General features: G+C 43.6%; 1 protein-coding gene across 2 annotated transcripts in view; it reads left to right on the top strand.

The window, feature by feature from the left end:
* The first annotated feature begins 6842 nt into the window (after positions 1-6842).
* LOC134346400 (uncharacterized) overlaps positions 6843-12997 on the top strand; it is an 80309-nt gene continuing 74154 nt past the window's right edge. Inside the window, exon 1 of one of the 2 annotated variants that reach the window (XM_063047767.1) lies at positions 6843-7016. In XM_063047767.1, the coding sequence (XP_062903837.1) occupies positions 6941-7016 (76 nt within the window). In that variant the 5' untranslated portion in view covers positions 6843-6940. The remainder of the gene's footprint in view (positions 7017-12997) is intronic. The other variant, XM_063047766.1, reaches the window with a different exon arrangement.

Here is a 12997-nt window from a genome sequence, read left to right as displayed (position 1 = left end):
CCGGTGGTTAGGGACCACTGCCTTATGAGAATAGTTTGAGTGAACTTGGCCTTTACTCCTTGGAGTGACAGAGGATGAGAGGTGACCTGATAAAGGTGTATAAGATGATGAGAGGCATTGATCGTGTGGATAGACAGAGGCTTTTTCCCAGGGCTGAAATGGCTAAAAGGAGGGGGCACAGTTTTAAAGTGCTTGGAAGTAGGTACAGAGGAGATGTCAGGGTTAAGTTTTTTCACACAGAGAGCGGTGAGTGCGTGGAATGGGTTGCCGGTGACAGTGGTGGAGGCGGAAACAATAGGGTCTTTTAAGAGCCTCTTAGATAGGTACATGGAGCTTGAAAAATAGAGGGCTATGCGCTAGGGAAATTCTAGGCAGTCTCTAGAGTAGGTTACATGGTCGGTACAACACTGTGGGCCAAATGGCCTGTAATATGCTGTAGATTTTTATGTTCTCATGAGGTATGCCCTCCAATCCAGGCAACATCCTTGTAAATCTCTACACCCTCTCTATAGAATCCACATCCTTCCTGTTCAGGTTCATTTCCCAATATCAGATCAAGTACAGCCTCTCCTCTAGCTGGCTTATCTACATATTGTGTCTGGAAACCTTCCTGAACACACCTAACAAACTCCATCCCATCAAAACCCCTTGCACTAAGCAGATGCCTATCAACATTAGGAACATTAAAATCTCCCATTACAACAGCCTTATTATTATTGCTCCATTCCACTACCCCTGATTAGCAATGCCACGCCCCACCTCTTTAGCCTCCCTCTCTGCCCTTTTGAAACATCTGAAGCCCGGCACACTCAGCAGCTATTCCTGCCCGAGACATCCCGGATTCGGCAGCACAACAGATACGGCAATTGCGCTCGTGAATATGCGCATGTCAGCTAATTATTTCATTGTGATCGTATTTGACTCCATTCATTCCGTCGTAGTGCTTGTTGAGACTTGGACACAGCACAGCAACGCTTCACTGCCTGTTTGCCTTCAGCCTTGCCTGAGAAACTGGACTGTCGAGTCAACTGACTCTGAAGACTGGAAGTACTGGTCTAATGTTTAGTTGTTCTTTTCAGCCCCAGTGTCGGCTTCGTTTTCCATTTGAGAGTTTTAGTTAACGGCCCTGTTTGGCCCAGTGTTTAGTGTTTTCTTTTCCCTTTAGCACCGTTCACATGAAAGTCTGTGAACTATCGACCCTCTTCAGTCGCTCTCACTCCGCACTTGGGCCATATCCGGACTGGGTGACACCAAATCTCTGTAATGGGGACAACGTCGCAGTTCCACGTATTGCTCCACACTCTAAGTTCATCCGCCTTATTTATGATACTTCTTGCATTAAAATAGACACATCTCAAACCATCAGGCTGAGTGCATCTTTGTTCTATCATCTGTCTATCCTTCCTCACAAACTCCCCACAAACTGTCTCTACTTGTGCACCATCTTCTGCCTCTGTACCTCGGTTCCCACCCCCCGCCCCCAATTCCAGTTTAAACCCTCCCCAATAGCATTAGCAAACCTCCTTTTCAGGATATTGGTTCCCCTCCAGTTCAGGTGCAACCCGTCCCACTTGTACAGCTCACCCCTTCCCCAGAAAAGGTCCCAATCATCCACGAACTTGAAACCCTGCCTCCTGCACCATCTCCTCAGCCAGTCATTCGTCTGCGCTATCTTTCTGTTCTGACCTTCTCCAGCTCGTGGCACTGGGAGTAATCCGGAGATTACCGCCTTGGAGATCCTGCTCTTCGGCCCCCTTCCTAACTCCCTAAGCTCACTGCACAGGACCTCTACCCCTCTCCTGCTACGTCATTGGTACCAACATGTACCACGACCTCCAGCTGCTCACCCTCCCCTTCAGAATATTCTGCACTCGCTCAGAGACATCCTGGACCCTAGCACCCAGGAGGCAACACACTGTCCTTGTTTCTTGCTGCTGCAGAATCTCCTATCTGTGCCCCTAACTATCTAGTCCCCTATGTCTTTTGCTCCATCTGACTTCACCCAACCCTTCTGAGGCTCAGAACGGACTACAGGTGCTATTGGTCTGGCTGCTGCTGCCTTGCCCAGATAAGTCAGCCCCTCAGCAGATTCCAAAGGGGTAAACCTGTTGCTGAGGGGAAAGGCCACAGGGGGACCCTGCTCTGACTTCTTTCTGCTTTTACCTCTGTGGTGTTCACCCACCTACTCCCTAAATTCTGCATTCTGGGTGTAACCACCTGCTCAAAAGTTGTGTCAAAAGCTCTGCCTCCCGGATGATCCCAAGTTCATCCAACTGCAGCTCCAGCTCCTTAATGCCGTCTTTCAGGAGCTGGAGTTGGCTGCACTTCCCACAGACGTAGTCATCAGGTTCCATCAGTTCCCACATCGGACGGGAGGAGCATTCACTGTCCTATCTGCCTCCCGTCTGCACTGTACCACGAGAAACCACGACCAAATCAGCAATCACAAAATGAAAAACCTACCCTTCTTCCCTGTTTCTTTGGCCTCAGTCAAAGCCTCTAAGTTCCCAGTCGGACTCCAGCCCCCACTACAACGATGGCAGCTCAGAATGGCCCTCAGACGGACACATCACAGCCTTCCTCCTGGAGGAAGAAAAGGGAAAACAGGCAGAGTGATAGGGTTTTGGTATTGAATTGTAATCATGCTCTTCGGTGGCTGTTCACCAGATTTACAAATACTACATGGCCTTGCAGGAGCCAGGGTCAGGGATATGTTGGCCGGCTGCAGGACAGTCTAGAGGGGCCCGGATCAGCTGGTGATTATGTTAGTACAAAGACGTGGGTAGAAAATGGGATGAGATAGATGTGAACTTAAGGAGTTGGAAGCTAAACTAAAAGCAGGGCCCAGAAGGTTGTATATTAGGATTACTTGCCGTGCTACAGCAGGGAGGGATTTAGTTTCTTGAGTACCTGTTCCGGCGATGGTGAGACCTGTACAAGCAGGATGGGTTGCACCTGCTCAAGACCAGAGCCGTTCCCCTATGCTGGTTGGGAAAATTTAAAGGGCAATGCCAGCGGGATGGGGACAGAGCAAGAATTCCGAAGAGGAAACAAAGATAGAGACAATGACGGAACTAAAATCAAGAAGGTTGGAGGGCAAGTGAGATCATGGGCGAGATGCAGACTGTATAATAATGCTAAACTGACAATATTAAAGGAGCAAGCTCAGAGCCATTCTGTCTTCGAGAGTCACAATCAGATTGATTTCTGTGATTTGGAATTGGGGAATTAAATATCAACATATCGAGGGGGAGCAATATCCTTGCAGGTAGGTTTGCTAGCATGGTTCAGGAGGGTTTAAACTAATTTGCAAGGGGTGTGGGACCCAGAGCGATAGAGCAGTGAAAGAAGTGCATGGAGTAAAGCCAGATCTAACATACAGAGAGGCTTTGAGGAAAGAGAAGCAGAATAAACAGTGTAAAGACAGTAAGGTAGAAGGGCTGAAATGTGTGTACCTCAATGCAAGAAGCATCAGGAACAAAGGTGATGAACTGAGAGCTTGGATACATACATGGAATTATGATGTAGTGGCCATTACAGAGACTTGGCTGGCACCAGGGCAGGAATGGATTCTCAATATTCCTGGATTTCAGTGCTTTAAAAGGGATAGAGTGGGTGGAAAAAGGGGAGGAGGGGTGGCATTACTGGTCAAGGATACTATTACAGCTACAGAAAGGGTGGGTAATGTAGCAGGATCCTCTTTTGAGTCAATATGGGTGGAAGTCAGGAACAGGAAGGGAGCAGTTACTCTACTGGGGCTATTCTATAGGCCCCCTGGTAACAGCAGAGATACAGAGCAGCAGATTGGGAGGCAGATTTTGGAAAGGTGCAAAAATAACAGGGTTGTTATCATGGGTGACTTTAACTTCCCTAATATTGATTGGCACCTGATTAGTTCCAAGGGATTAGATGGGGCAGAGTTTGTTAAGTGTGTCCAGGATGGATTCCTGTCACAGTATGTGGACAGGTCGACCAGGGGGAATGCCATACTAGATCTAGTACTAGGTAATGAACCGGGTCAGGTCACAGATCTCTCAGTGGGTGAGCATCTGGGGGACAGTGACCACCACTCCCTGGCCTTTAGCATTATCATGGAAAAGGATAGAATCAGAGAGGACAGGAAAATTTTTAATTGGGGAAAGGCAAATTATGAGGCTATAAGGCTAGAACTTGCGGGTGTGAATTGGGATGATGTTTTTGCAGGGAAATGTACTATGGACATGTGGTCGATGTTTAGGGATCTCTTGCGGGATGTTAGGGATAAATTTGTCCCGGTGAAGAAGATAAAGAATGGTAGGGTGAAGGAACCATGGGTGAAGTGAGGTGGAAAATCTAGTCAGGTGGAAGAAGGCAGCATACATGAGGTTTAGGAAGCAGGGATCAGATGGGTCTATTGAGGAATATAGAGAAGCAAGAAAGGAGCTTAAGAAGGGGCTGAGAAGAGCAAGAAGGGGGCATGAGAAGGCCTTGGCGAGTAGGGTAAAGGAAAACCCCCAGGCATTCTTCAATTATGTGAAGAAAAAAGGATGACAGGAGTGAAGGTAGGACCGTTTAGAGATAAAGGTGGGAAGATGTGCCTGGAGGCTGTGGAAGTGAGCGAGGTCCTCAATGAATACTTCTCTTCGGTATTCACCAATGAGAGGGAACTTGATGATGGTGAGGACAATATGAGTGAGGTTGATGTTCTGGAGCATGTTGATATTAAGGGAGAGGAGGTGTTGGAGTTGTTAAAATACATTAGAACAGATAAGTCCCTGGGGCCTGACGGAATATTCCCCAGGCTGCTCCACGAGGTGAGAGAAGAGATTGCTGAGCCTCTGGCTAGGATCTTTATGTCCTCATTGTCCATGGGAATGGTACCGGAGGATTGGAGGGAGGCTAATGTTGTCCCCTTGTTCAAAAAAGGTAGTAGGGATAGTCCGGGTAATTATAGACCAGTGAGCCTTACGTCTGTGGTGGGAAAGCTGTTGGAAAAGATTCTTAGAGATAGGATCTATAGGCATTTAGAGAATTATGGTCTGATCAGGGACAGTCAGCATGGCTTTGTGAAGGGCAGATCGTGTCTAACAAGCCTGATAGAGTTCTTTGAGGAGGTGACCAGGCATATAGATGAGGGTAGTGCAGTGGATGTGATCTATATGGATTTTAGTAAGGCATTTGACAAGGTTCCACATGGTAGGCTTCTTCAGAAAGTTAGAAGGCATGGGATTCAGGGAAGTTTGGCCAAATGGATTCAGAATTGGCTTGCCTGCAGAAGGCTGAGGTAGTGGTGGAGGGAGTACATTCAGACTGGAGGATTGTGACTAGTGGTGTCCCACAAGAATCTGTTCTGGGACCTCTACTTTTTGTGAGTTTTATTAACGACCTGAATGTGGGGGTAGAAGAGTGGGTTGGCAAGTTTGCAGACGACACAAAGGTTGGTGGTGTTGTAGATAGTGTAGAGGATTGTCAAAGATTGCAGAGAGACATTGATAGGATGCAGGAGTGGGCTGAGAAGTGGCAGATGGAGTTCAACCCGGAGAAGTGTGAGGTGGTACACTTTGGAAGGACAAACTTCAGGGCAGAGTACAAAATAAATGGCAGGATACTTGGTAGTGTGGAGGAGCAGAGGGATCTGGGGGAACATTTCCACAGTTCCCTGAAAGTTGCCTGGTTTAGAGAGTATGCATTATGATCAGAGATTAAGGGAGATAGGGCTTTACTCTTTGGAGAGAAGGAGGATGAGAGGAGACATGATAGAGGTGTACAAGATAATAAGAGGAATAGATAGAATGGATAGCCAGCACCTCTTCCCCAGGGCACCACTGCTCAATACAAGAGGACATGGCTTTAAGGTAAGGGGTAGGAAGTTCAAGGGGGATATTAGAGGAAGGTTTTTACTCAGTGGTTGGTGCATGGAATGCCCTGTCTGAGTCAGTGGTGGAGGCAGATACACTAGTGAAGTTTAAGAGACTACTAGACAGGTATATGGAGGAATTTAAGGTGGGGGCTTATATGGGAGGCAGGGTTTGAGGGTTGGCACAACATTGTGGGCCGAAGGGCCTGTACTGTGCTGTACTATTCTATGTTCTATGTTCTATGTTCTATAAGAGATTGGAGATCTGGAATAAAGAGCTGCAGGAATTCGTGAAGCATCTTTTGACAGGTGACGTTTCGAATCAAGACCCTTCATCAAACTGGCTCCAAGTCTGGTGTGGAAATAAAATTTCCCCAATAGGAATGCGAAGAGTTCTCATGGAAACTTACAAAATTCTATAGGAACGGGCAGACTGGATGCAAGAAGATGTTCTTGTGGGCTGGGGAATTCAGAGGAGAGATCCCACTGTCAGGACAGGGGGTAAAACACGTGGGATTGAGATGAGGGAAGATTGCTTCCCCAAGGAAAGTGGTGAACTTGTAGAATTCTTCATCACAAACAGAGGTTGAAGCTGGACGGATGAAGGAATGAGGAAAGAAGCTGGAACAACATTGAATGGAGGAACAGTCTCCTCTACTACTTTCCTGAGATCTCACCCAGACGCTGTGTGGAACCTGGAACTCACGGCCTGAAGGGATGGCAGAGGAGGACAGACTTACTAAAATGACAACCTGAGTACTGTACCTAGACAAACTCTGGTTCAATTGCTGGTAAATAGGATTTGTACAGTTGAGTATCTGACCATCAGCCTGGATGTTGAGCGAAAGGGCCTGTCTCTCCAGCTCAGGGAGCTGCCCCCAGTCTTCACATGATATCGCTGCGTATGGCATTGCTGCTGGTGTGATTGTCTTGAAAGAGTTAAATTTTCCTTGGTGGGTTGTTCTTTCTCACTTCCTGCCTGTTCAGTGCTGGTACGTGTGAGGTTTTGGGTAGCCACAGTGATCAGACTGATTCAGTGCTGGTACGTGTGAGGTTTCGTGTAGCCACGGTGATCGGACTGACTCAGTGCCAGGGCCTCTTCACATGGAGTCTGTCAGCAGCACCATCCTGACATTGTTGGTGACGAGCACAATCCTACATGTGGGCTCCCCAAGGCGGGGTAAGTTCCTCTGTGTAATCCCATGGCTAGTGGACAGGGCCCAGGATGAGGTGGCAGGTCCCAGTTTGCGAATTCAGCCGTTTTTACTGAGGCCCAGAGTATTCTCAGAATAGGAGGCTGTTCAGTCCGTTCACCAGTCTCCCCGGCCCCTTCTCCTGACGATGAATCCAATCTAGATGTTAATGATAACTCCTCGTGCCACATAATGTGCAGAGATGAAATGAGTGTGCGGCAGGAGGGATGGCGTTTGGCAGGGAGAGCTTTAGATATCTGAGAACTGGAACATCAGGAGCCGGGAGACCTGTACGACTTGAAGGGGGTCGCCTCAGCAGGACTGGGATCAGTATCTTTACAGGGTGTGTCGCTGTACTGGGATCAATTCCTTTGCAGGGGTGGGTAGGTTTGCTGGTGTAATTGCAGAGGGTTTGAAGTCGCTCCACAATGGATGAAACCTGTCAGGCAAAGCGGGAAGGAGAAGTTAGAAAAATAGGTGAAAGAAATTAAAACAGAAATAAAGGAATTAAAGAACTGAAAAATGTGAAAATAATAGATTAGATGTGTTGTGTTTGCATTTAGGGTAACTCACTAATTTCACAATAGGGGTGAATGAGTACGATGTAGTTGCTACTGACGAAACGTGGCTACAGGGCGCTCAAAGCTGCAATCTAAATGTTCCAGAATTATAATCGGGGTGAGAGGGAATTATAATTGGGGTGTGATGGAATAATAATTAGGGTGAGACAGAATTATAATGGGGGTGAGAAAGGACCTTGGCTTGACAGATCATGATGTAGAATTCAAATCGACTGTATTTGTGTCGAGCAAAGAAATAGAAAAGGGCAGAAAATCTTGGTTGCCATTCTTCATGGGTCTTCAGATAGTTGTTGTGATATTTAGCATGGCATAAAGCAGGGAACTCGATAGGTGTGTGACTGGGCTGATGAAGTCGTCAGGGATTCTTCACTCCACAAAGACGAGAGAAACGTGAGCAAAGATGGAGGGTCAATCGTGGTATACACAATGATCTACTGATCCGTACGTCCAGGAGTGAACAAGGGAGAGCACAATGTGATGGAATGTGTTATTGAAAGCTCCATGCATGGTCAGTATCTCAAACCTAAACAGAGACAAATACTGAAGTATGAGAGGAGATTTAGTTGCCGTAGTTTGGGAGAACACATTGAAAGGGACGCAGTCAACTGAATTGAAGGAACTTTGAGCATTCAATAATAGCATTTAGCATTTTAAAGTATAATACAGATGCTTCAAAAGATATATATTCCTTTCAAACCCAACAGAAACAACTACTAATCTGTGACTGTCTAGAGAAATAAAAGATAATCTTAAATTACAAAAAGAGACTTGTGAATTTGCCCAAAATAGCAGCAGACTTGAGTGTCGGGAGCTTTGTAGAACTCATCAAAGGAGAATCTTGAAATTGATTAAAAAATGCAAGATAAAAATGAGTGACAGCACCCCGATGAAAACATGAAAATAGATTGTAAGAACTGGGCCTGGAGTTATGGAGAGAACATTGAAGGGACTGGGGTGATGGAGAGAATGGTGAAGAGTCTGGGGTTATGCAGAGAATGGTGAAGAGTCTGGAGTTATGGAGAGAATGGTGAAGAGTCTGGGGTTATGGAGAGAACATTGAAGGGACTGGGGTTATGGAGAGAATGGTGAAGGGACCGGGGATATGGAGAGAATGGAGAAGAGTCTCGGGTTATGGAGAGAATGGTGAAGAGTTTCGGGTTATGGAGAGAATGGTGAAGAGTCTCGGGTTATGGAGAGAATGGTGAAGGGACTGGGGTTATGGAGAGAATGGTGAAGGGACTGGGGTTATGGAGAGAATGGTGAAGGGACCGGGGATATGGCGAGACCATAAGACATAGGAGCAGAAATTAGGCTATCTGGCCCATCGTGTCTGCTCTGCCATTCATGGCTGATTCTTTTCATTCTCCTCCTCAACTCTATTTTCCGGCCTTCTCCCCTTAACCTTAAATTCAATATCCAATCAAGAACTTACCAATTTCTGCCTTAAATACACCCAGCAACTTGGCCTCCACAGCTGCACGTGGCAACAAATTCCACAGGTTCACCCCGTCTGCCTGAAGAAGTGTCTCCGCATCTCTGTTTTGAATGGACACCCTTTTATCCTGAGGCTGTCCCACTTGTCCTAGACTCCCCCATCATGGGAAACATCCTGTCCACATCTACTCCCTCTAGGCCTTTCAACATTCGGAAGGTTTCCTTTCTTTCTTTTCAAATCTTTTTATTGTTATATTATACAAAAGAAATAACACGAGTACATTGAAGTAACAACACTTACAATATCTCAAAAAAGGCATTATCTTAAAGATTGAAGAAAAATTTGTGATAACAAAAAAAACCTACTAAGCAGAAAAAGTGGGGAAAGAACCCCCACTAGGCGTCCAACCCTGGAGCCATGCGTCATTCAAAAAGCTTCTAAAAATAAACCAAACCGCCAGCAAGAAAAGAAAATATACCAAAAAATTTACAATTTGGAAATAATCTATCAATTTGCTCAAATGATAATAACAAGCAAATGAGCCCCAACTTTTCTCAAAATCAAATAAAGGTTCAAAGATTCGACTTCTCATTTTCTCCAAACTAAGACATGGCATCACTTGAGAGAACCATTGTGACAAAGTGGGAGCTGATGTATCCTTCCACTTCAACAAAATGGCCCTCCTCGCTATCAATGTAACAAATGCAATAACATGTTGGTCAGACACAGAAATACCATGAATATTTTGAGGAACTATTCCAAAAAGCACAGTTAATTTATTAGGTTGTAAATTAATTTTAAGTGCTTTAGAAATTGTTGAAAAAACTGACTTCCAGAACTGTTCCAATATAGAACTAGACCAAAGCATGTGTGTCAGTGTAGCTATCTCAGTTTTACATATATCACAATAACTATCAACATTAGAAAATATTTTAGAAAGTCTCTCCTTTATCAAATGATAACGATGTATAATTTTAAATTGAATCAGTGAATGGCTAGCACAAATTGAAGAAGAGTTAGCCAACTTCAAAATCCGTGTCCAATCCTCTGTCATAAAAGTCAAATTGAGTTCCTTTTCCCAATCCTGGTTAATCTTAGATAAAGGACGCTTATCTCATTGTGATAATAAATTATAAATTCTTCCAATAGAACCCTTGATCGAAGGGTTCATATTCATAATAGTATCTAACAGGTTAGCCTCCCATATGTAAGGAGAATTATTTAAATATTTTTGTAAAAAATGTCTAACCTGAAGGTATTGCCGGAAGTGTGAGTATGAAAGAGAATATTTATCAATTAATTGTTCAAAAGACATCAATCTATCTTCTTTAAATAAATCCAAAAAAGAATAAAGGTACACTTTGGAAGGACAAACTTCAAGGCAGAGTACAAAATAAATGGCAGGATACTTGGTAGTGTGGAGGAGCAGAGGGATCTGGGGGAACATTTCCACAAATCCCTGAAAGTTGCCTGGTTTAGAGAGTATGCATTATGATCAGAGATTAAGGGAGATAGGGCTTTACTCTTTGGAGAGAAGGAGGATGAGAGGAGACATGATAGAGGTGTACAAGATAATAAGAGGAATAGATAGAGTGGATAGCCAGCGCCTCTTCCCCAGGGCACCACTGCTCAATACAAGAGGACATGGCTTTAAGGTAAGGGGTGGGAAGTTCAAGGGGGATATTAGAGGAAGGTTTTTTACTCAGAGAGTGGTTGGTGCGTGGAATGCACTGCCTGAGTCAGTGGTGGAGGCAGATACACTAGTGAAGTTTAAGAGACTACAAGACAGGTATATGGAGGAATTTAAGGTGGGGGCTTATATGGGAGGCAGGGTTTGAGGGTTGGCACAACATTGTGGGCCGAAGGGCCTGTACTGTGCTGTACTATTCTATGTTCTATGTTCTATGTTCTATAAGAGATTGGAGATCTGGAATAAAGAGCTGCAGGAATTCGTGAAGCATCTTTTGACAGGTGACGTTTCGAATCAAGACCCTTCATCAAACTGGCTCCAAGTCTGGGGTGGAAATAAAATTTCCCCAATAGGAATGTGAAGAGATCTCATGGAAACTTACAAAATTCTATAGGAACGGGCAGAATGGATGCAAGAAGATGTTCTTGTGGGCTGGGGAATTCAGAGGAGAGATCCCACTGTCAGGACAGGGGGTAAAACACGTGGGATTGAGATGAGGGAAGATTGCTTCCCCAAGGAAAGTGGTGAACTTGTAGAATTTTTCATCACAAACAGAAGTTGAATCTGGACGGATGAAGGAATGAGGAAAGAAGCTGGAACAACATTGAATGGAGGAACAGTCTCCTCTACTACTTTCCTGAGATCTCACCCAGACGCTGTGTGGAACCTGGAACTCACGGCCTGAAGGGGTGGCAGAGGAGGACAGACTTACTAATACCTTTATTTTTCCAAAGTAAAAAAAATGGATCGCTCAAAGAAGGCTGAAAACAGTAATTTTGATAAATTAAACTATAACGTTTAAATTTTTTAAGATTAAAAAAATTGCGGAACTGGAACCAAATTTGTAAAGAATACTTAATCACAGGATAGAGGTTTAAATTAGCAACTTTAGCTAATTGTATAGGCAAAGCAGTTCCCAATAACGAGGTTAAATAAAACTGTTTTACAACTTTCAGTTCCAGGTCTACCCAAATTGGGCGATCACTCTTATCAACCCAATATAACCAAAAAGACATGTATCGCACATTAACAGCCCAATAATACATTCTTAGATTAGGCAAAGCAAAACCTCCATTCTTTTTCAATTTTTGTTAGTGACATTTACTAATTCCTGGTTTTTTATATTCCAAATAAAAGATAAAATAATAGAATCAATCCGATCTAAAAACCTCCTAGTCAAAAAAAGGGATATTCTGAAATAAATATAAAAATTTTGGTAAAGTCATCATTTTAACTATATGAATACGACCAACAAGTGAAAATGTAAGTGGACTCCATCTACTAAATAAATACTTCATAGAGTCTACTAAAGGAACAAAATTGGCTTTATAAAGATCCTTATATTTTTTAGTAATTATCATACCTAAATATCTAAAAGAATCCGTGACTTTAAAAGGAGTATTATCATATATACAGACATAATCATTTAAAGGAAACAATTCACTTTTACTGAAATTTATTTTATATCCTGAAAAATCTCAAAATTCATTGAATAATTTTAGCAAGGCAGGAATAGATTCATCGTCGGCATAAAGAGAGATTTTATGCATGGTCTCGTTCACAAAAATCCCATGGATATTTTTAGCCTCACAAAGAGCAATAGCAAGGGGTTCTAATATTAAATTAAATAAGAAAGGACTTAATGGACAGCCTTGTCTTGTCCCCCGTGAAAGCTGAAAAAAAGGAGACTTACAATTGGTAGTGACAACAGTAGCAATAGGAGCTTTATATATCATTTTAATCCAAGTATTAAAATTAGCACCAAAGCCAAGTTTCTCTAAAGCATTGAATAAATATTTCTATTCGACTCGGTCGAACGCTTTTTCAGCATCCAAAGATACAACACATTGTGGAGTTTTCAAAGAGGACGAATATATAATGTTAAATAGTCTCCAAACATTTGAAAAAGAAGAGCGACCCTTTATAAAGCCTGTTTGATCTCTAAAAATAATTTTACCCAAAATATTCTCCAACCGATTGGCCATTATCTTTGACAGAATCTTAGCATCGACACTCAGTAATGAAATCGGTCTATATGAAGCACAGTCAGTCGGATCTTTATCTTTTTTAAGAATTAAAGAAATAGAAGCCTCATAAAAAGTAGAGGGTAAGTCACCTTTCACAAAAGAATCCTTAAACATTTCCAACATATACGGAGAAAGCAACTTTCCAATTTTTTATAAAATTCTCCAGGATAGCCATCAAGTCCCGGGGACTTACCAGGTTGCATTGAAAAAAATAGCTTTATGAATTTCGGCTTCA

Source organism: Mobula hypostoma, chromosome 5, assembly GCF_963921235.1.
Source record: "Mobula hypostoma chromosome 5, sMobHyp1.1, whole genome shotgun sequence".
Classification (NCBI taxonomy): domain Eukaryota; kingdom Metazoa; phylum Chordata; class Chondrichthyes; order Myliobatiformes; family Myliobatidae; genus Mobula; species Mobula hypostoma.
Note: the sequence above shows the minus strand (reverse complement) of the source record. Positions and strands in the feature narration are given on the sequence as shown.